This window comes from Labrus bergylta, chromosome 13 (assembly GCF_963930695.1).
Source record: "Labrus bergylta chromosome 13, fLabBer1.1, whole genome shotgun sequence".
Classification (NCBI taxonomy): Eukaryota; Metazoa; Chordata; class Actinopteri; order Labriformes; family Labridae; genus Labrus; species Labrus bergylta.
In genome coordinates, this window is record NC_089207.1 from 2,719,920 (window position 1) to 2,727,403 (window position 7,484).

Sequence of the window (7,484 nt, forward strand, 5' to 3'; positions counted from 1 at the left end):
TGGAAAATTTTCTCCAAACTATTGTGTTTGGGTCTGGCCCCAAGTTGACTTTTTCATTTTTTGGGTGAAATCCCTGCAAATTAAAAAAAATAATTAATTAACCTTTATTTATATATATATATATATATATATATACATAACATGTAAATATATACATTTTCTTTGTAATATAGCAATAAGTAAGGTCTTTTACCCGCTTTTTGTAAAGTGTCTCGAGATAACATTTGTTATGAGTTGATGCTATACAAATAAAAATTGATTGATTGATTGATATTTAACCAGGTAATTAACCCATTGAGATAAAGACATCTTTCAACAGGGTGACCTAGCCAGGAGGGCAGCAGCACACTAAATCCTGTAACATTAAAGACATTGGGGCGCCGGTGGTGCAGTGGTTGGTGTTCGCGCCCCATGTACGATGGCTATGGTCCTCCGTGCCGACGGCCTTATTTCAGTTCCGACCTGTGGCTCCTTTCCCACATATCATTCCCACCTCTCTCTCTCTCCCTTATTCTCAGCTCAATCCACTGTGCTATCTCTCCAATGAAGGCACAAAAATAAAAATCTTTAATATTGAAGACATTTGGTTATTTTAAAACTACAGTTATAGTACAGGGGAAGTTCCTTCTATAAGAGAAAGGGCGAGCAGATACAAGTCAATGTTCATCGTAAAAACTGATTATGGATTTAAACTACAAATAAATAAATAATAACTCTTTCCACAAGTGGAAGTGTACATACCTGGTATTATTCTATTATTGTATTTTTTCTCCCTTTATTTAACTGATGTACATGTGTTTGATTTTTAACTTCTTGTTATTTTTGATAATTATATTCCTGTTTCTTGAGCTGTCCCCCATGGGGGATCAATAAAGTTTATCTTTAAATATATATTTTTGAAAGCATGTTTGTGTTTTATCTGCGTGCAGTACGTACGTGCACAGTTGGTATCCAAGCCGGACCAGGTGAGTCCATACTGACACACTCTGGCAGCGCTGCCCTGAAGCTCGTAGCCGCCTGTGCAGGTGAACTCACACGAGGCCCCGTAGTTGTCATTGTCGCTGTCACACTTCATATAGCCGTTGTCGGGGGCAAACAGTGGGCTGCAGCGGCGGACTACACAGAGAGAGAGAGAGGCACATTAGATACAAGTCACCGGGAAACATGACACAGGAGCAGGATTAAATTAGCTGTAAAATGAGTGTACACAACTATAAATTGTTTAAAATTTGAATTTGAATTTGAAATTTGAATGTTCACTTCATCTGTCTACTCTCAGTTATATTGAATAGTTTCTGCTTATAACATGTCTACACTCCTGCACTTTAACTTATGTCAATACTGTTCATTTACAACTCTGTTTTTACACATTTACATTTGATCGTTCACATTTAAGACTAGTAATGCTAAGTTAAATCCTGGTTGTATATATTCCCATTCTTAGTTTTGATATTTTTAGTGCTTATTTACTTTGTATTTAATATTATATTGTGTTTAGATTTGCTAATATTGTGTTTTTTGCTCATATTGTGTGTTGGATAATCTGCTGCTGTAACGCCACAATTTCCTAGTTTGGGATCAATAAAGTAATTCTATTCTATTTTAAATTGTGGGATCATTTTGCTACCTAAATCGGGTAAAGCGAGTCCTGATGTTAATTAGAAACATACACAGCATATTACAGAACAGAAGAGCTCCATTTAAAACCCGTGAATGTGTATTTCTGTACTTATAGAAAACAAATATATTTTGCATGTTCAGTTTACCTTACAGCACTCCAAAAAGATAAGCACATTAACAAAGGACAAAGTGTCTATTTTTCACATTATACAAAAGTACACAGCAATCTGCATGAGACTCTTTGGGAATAACGGATAAAGTGTAACTAAACTAAAAATCCAGCTTCACACAGAAAATCAAAAGGCTTACATTTTTTTTTTAACCGCTCTTTCAAAGCTCACCTCGCACTCTGACAGTGAAGCGACAGGATCCTTTGTTCCCCGCTCGGTCAAACACAGTGTAGGACATCTTATGGAGTCCCTCAGGGAAGTTTGATTTTGAAGGTTTTCCTTTCAGGATAACACTGCAAAGAGACATGCTCTGTTTTAATCTTTTTTCTCTGTGATCTCGTTGTTCAGAGGAAGGATAACCAATCGGGACAAAGACAAGCACTGAAAGCAGAATGAAAGAAAAGCGGCTCAGAGCGGTGGAGATGAGACTGACTCTGTGAGGATGCCATCTGCACTGTCTACACCCTCCGGTGTGTCCCAGGTCACCCTCGCTGTCAGTTTTCCTGGCTCGGCCCACTTATCCTTCAGATTGGGACACTTGATCTTTGGAGGCTCCATATCTACAGAGACATAGACAGAAAAGTTCAACAGAACAAAAGAGAAGGTACATTTCTAAATCCTCAAGGTTAGAATCTCTATAAATTCAAAGGCTTTCTATGCGATTTTTCACACTTAAATGTAGAAATCAAGTATCTCCTCTGAAAATAACTCTGTGAGTCATGACTGTCTACAATGGGTGTAACACCCGAGTCCCACTGTCTGTGATGTTTTCAGAGTTTTCAGAGTCCTATCTTCAGTTTGTTTACATCGCCTGGACGGCCGGCTGACTCCTCCCCTCAGGTAAATTTACATGCAGTGTGAAGATACCAGCATAATAAAGATTGTTAGCATTAGCATGCTAACATAACAATGCAGCGCAAGTTGTTTTGGTTTCATGCTGGTGCTCAAGGGCGACATCTGCTGGATCTAAAAATCGCATATAAAGCCTTTAAGGTGAATCCATCTTCTGAGGAAACACTTGGCTGATAATGTCCTTGCCGACGTAGAAGTTTCAATGTCTTTTAAGCAGCAGCGTGTTCTCTCCCCAAACACAACTTTTACAATCCTCCACTCTCACCAAGGTCACTATTCATGTGTATTTATTCATATATGGGGGAAACCTTTTAGATCCCATTCTTATTCAACGAAGTCATTATCCACACTCAAGCTGCAAAAATGTGAAAAACATTTATCATTGTATGCTAATAAGTGACACATTATGTGTAGTTGTACATACACCTAGAGATCTGCAACCTTGGACAATGAGGAGTGTTCTTTGTTATATCTCGGGCTAACAATATGAAGGTTGTTATCTGTCTTTAGGTTTTTATGAAGCAGCTCAGTTGTGTCTGCAAACTCACAGCTTCCACTGTAGATAAGAGTGTGAATAAAATAACAACACAAACAGTCATACCGACACAGGTGGGGACTGCAGCACTCCACGTCTTGGTGTGCTGGCAGGTCGCCGTCTTCTGGCCCTTCATGCTGAATCCAGGAGAGCAGAAAAACTCGCAGCGAGAGTTGAAGTAGGAACCATCCGAACACTTGTAGCCGCCGTTAATAGGCATGTCCGGCTTGGCACAGCGAACCTCTGTGAGAGAAAGAGCTCAGTGAAAGGATGCTCTGTTGATTTGATCTGTTTACTTTGGCTCAGATGGAACAATATAAACGTTTAGGCTGATGCATCCATTGAATAATAAAGCATCATTTTCTAGCTGTTAAGCTGTTAGCTGAAAAGTGGACCTGCTTTTTTCCTGGGTCAAGTATAGACTTGCACCAAAAAAAAAAACAATCAGGAATTCACACAAAAACACACAGCTTGAGAGACTGTTGCATAAGTGTTTTTTTTAAAACCATGAGACTTAGTGTGAATGTGTTCAGGTTACCTCTGCAGGCGTAGTTTGATGACCAGTGTTTGGTGGCCATACACACCACCTCTGAACTCTGAGACTCGTATCCCTGCTTGCAGCGGATTTTACAGCGAGTCCCCATCACGTTCCTGTAGTGCTCCCCTCTCGGTGTGCGACAACTCACATCACCATGTTTCAGCTTGATGGGGGCACACCATGGTGTCCCTATACAGATGGAGGAAAGACAGTACTGTACTCTGACTCTTTTCTTTACTGCATCAAGGGAATTACATTATTTTTCAAAGTACAGGAGCAGTAGAGTCGTAATGTCAGCATTCAATGATAAGCAGCACTTACCTGAGGACTATAAAGCCTAAAAAAGAGTTCCTTTGGAAGTTTTGAAATGAGAAAACCCACCCATCATCTGAGTTCAGACAGATACGGTAGGTTTATTATAATTACCTTATGTGTCACCTCCCATTATCAGACAGTGGCTCATGAGATAAACATGAAAGTCTCACTTGAGTTAAAGGCTTTATATGTAATTTTTCACACTGTGATGCTTTCAGAGTTTTCAGAGTCCTATCTTCACTTTGTTTACATCGCCAGGACGGCCGGCTGACTCCTCCCCTCGTGTATAGAAGTTGTTTAATTGAGGGACTAGAGAAAAGAAGAATAACATACTATACTCACTGCTTAACTGTGTTTCTAGATCACGCTCATTTCAGGTAAATTTACATGCAGTGTGAAGATACCAGCAGAATAAAGATCGCTAGCATTAGCATGCTAACACAACAATGCAGCGCGAGTTGTTTTGGTTTCATGCTGGTGCTCAAGGGCGACATCTGCTGGATCAAAAAATCGCATACAAAGCCTTTAAAGAGAGCTAATGATATGTGGAGTGCACTGTAATTTCAGTGTAATTTTGTGTGTGTCTGTGTGTGTTTGTGTGTCATAGAAGGGAAAAAAATTCTACACAATTTGTGTCAAGGGTGCTGCTCTTTTTTATCGTTTACACTACGATATCACCTGTTTGTCCTATCGCTGTCTCCTTTTTATGTTCAAGACGATCATTAGCGTGGCTAAAAGTGTGTTGGTGTTTATCTAAAACAATAAAGTAAAAATGAAATAAATTCTGTGGTAAGATGACTGATACCATTTTGTGTTTTTGCAGTAATGAAGCTACAACAAGCAAATTGTTAACTTAGCCTAACTAAGACTGCAAAAGGGTAAAAACAACTAGCATAGCTCTGACAAAAAATACACCTACTAGCACCACAGTGCTCAAGCGTATTCAGAAGTCAAAGCTATTTTTGGCCAAGTAATACAAAATCCTAGCACAAAATATTCCAGGTTAATGTGTTACTTATTGGGGTTAAGCGATAGCTATTTATTTTCCTTCTGAATTTTACTAAATGGATTCAACATGTAAATACTTGAGCTTGATGAGTTAAAGAGAAGGTTGTGGAAAATTATAATTTGCCTTGGATGTGTGTGTGTTGATGATGATTAGCTGTTTCCCGTTGCGACATGACTGCCTGTTTGTCCAGCGCTCTGAGCCGGAGGTTTGACGCCTTGTTTTCAGTCCATATGCTAAGCTAAAGTTTAGCATAAAGGCCTGTAGCTCCTATAAGCCTCTAGCTATGAGACTGAATTTTTCATGTCAAGAAATCAAATAAAAAATGACTTCCTAACTGTAACAACTGCAAACACTTTTAGATTTTTTCATCCCCCAAAAATGATATACCTCTGTTCATCTCTGCAATGCTTATATTGTTTGATATATTGTTTGTTTGAAGCCAAGTATCAGGGACAACAAGGATTCCATTCAAAATCAAAAATCTGCATTTCATTTGCTGCAGGCTCAGGAGAAACTCTCAGCATGTGGATCAACACACAGATGAGAATACACACCAGAATGGGCTAATTTCCAATTGGAACAAAAAAGAGTATTCATTACACAGCAAGCTTCCTGTACTCTCTCTCTCTCTCTCTCTCTCTCTCTTTTCTCTATGTGTGCATGTGTGTTCATGTGTGTGTGTGTGTGTGTGTGTGTGTGTTTTGGCAGTGTCTCCACAACCACTGGAAAAGAAAAAATAATACTACATTTGAGCTTTTACATAAGAAGGAGAGTTTGGTTTGGCCTCAATAATGAAGTTCCACGTCTAACTGACCCCGGATTTAGAGCTGGAAGGAACTTTGACGCAACGGAGTCAGCTTTCAAAAACTGGCTGAACTAAGAGCTGTTGAATTACGGCTCTTCAAACCATGGAATAAAAAATAATAATAATCTTTTTCTCATTCTCACCCTGTGTGTTAACTTTTCAGTTATCATTTGTTTTATTGAAAATATATGTTTCAAAAAACCTTTTTAGTAATCTTTCAGCATTCATCTCTTTTTTTATCCCTGTAAATTCACACACCTTGAACATGGGCATGTATACAAACTAGCTTCACATTGACTAGCTCACATGCTAACTGCTAGCTAGTGGGTCATGGCAGCAAGCAGACCTTTAGCAACTAGCAGTGCAGAACATATCTGTGTGTATTTTAAATATGTGTTTAAATATGCTTGAAGGCTTTCTATGTGATTTTTCACACTTAAATGTAGAAATCAAGTATCTCCTCTGAAAATAACTCTGTGAGTCCTGACTGTCTACAATGGGTGTAACACCCGAGTCCCACTGTCTGTGATGCTTTCAGAGTTTTCAGAGTCTTATCTTCACTTTGTTTACATCGCCCGGACGGCCGGCTGACTCCTCCCCTCGTGTATAAAAGTTGTTTAATTGAGGGACTAGAGAAAAGAAGAATAACATACTGTACTCACTGCTTAACTGTGTTTCTAGATCACGCTCATTTCAGGTAAATTTACATGCAGTGTGAAGATACCAGCATAATAAAGATCGCTAGCATTAGCATGCTAACACAACAATGCAGCGAGAGTTGTTTTGGTTTCATGCTGGTGCTCAAGGGCGACATCTGCTGGATCAAAAAAAAATCACATATGAAGTATAATATCATAACATCTATTTCCTGTCCAATAATATATTAATGACACATCATGATGATATAAACGCACTCAAATGTCATGGGAAAAAACTTGCTACATCCCGCGGTAGCTAGCAGACACTGAGCTAAGAGAGCATAACTATAGCTCAGAGTTGTGTGTTGGGACCTAATTAAGGGTATTTTTGTATTAAATGAAAATGTTTTGGAATAGTAAAAACTAGTGAGGTGTAAATGTTAGCTAACAGTCCTTTACAATTTCAGATCCGCAGAATATTTACTTTAAAATATCAAACATTAGATAAGGACACTATGGCCCTTTCACTGTGATCGTAACACCAACACAAAATACAATAAATGCTCAAACAAAAATTTAGTCTTAATAATAATGAGCAGTCCTTCTAAATGTGTTTCATTATTTAAATTTAATGTGGCTATTGTATGTTTGGGTGCATGTACAAATTGAGCAAGTCTTCACCTTTATATCTACGAGAGTGCGAGTCCTCATCGTCTCCATAGGCGTAATGTCCTGACCCTGAGGATGAAAGAAAAGAAGAAAAAGCAACTAATACAACGGAAAAGAGCTGCATCCAAGATGTTAGGCAATGTTTAAAAGCATGTGTCTTTGGCTGCACTGTGAGGTCCTTTTCTTTACTGAAACACAGCAACCAGGAACAGGCTTATAAATATTGGCTAATTCTTCATCGGATCCAGGCTCAGGAGGGGGTCTGGATCTTTTGGAAAAGAACAACTGCATGAAATAAATCTCAAAAGATCCAATCCTTTCCAGCTGGTTTTG

At 38.7% G+C, this 7,484-nt stretch overlaps 1 protein-coding gene across 1 annotated transcript in view; it reads right to left on the reverse strand.

Annotated features, from left to right (window-relative positions):
* srpx (sushi-repeat containing protein X-linked) overlaps positions 1 to 7,220 on the reverse strand; it is a gene marked incomplete at its 5' end in the record, with an annotated part of 11,775 nt that extends 4,555 nt beyond the window's left edge. Inside the window, 6 exon segments of the mRNA XM_065962169.1 lie at positions 937 to 1,116; positions 1,962 to 2,083; positions 2,224 to 2,350; positions 3,244 to 3,420; positions 3,716 to 3,904; positions 7,164 to 7,220. Of these exon segments, the coding sequence (XP_065818241.1) occupies positions 937 to 1,116; positions 1,962 to 2,083; positions 2,224 to 2,350; positions 3,244 to 3,420; positions 3,716 to 3,904; positions 7,164 to 7,220 (852 nt within the window).
* Positions 7,221 to 7,484: the final 264 nt, after the last annotated feature.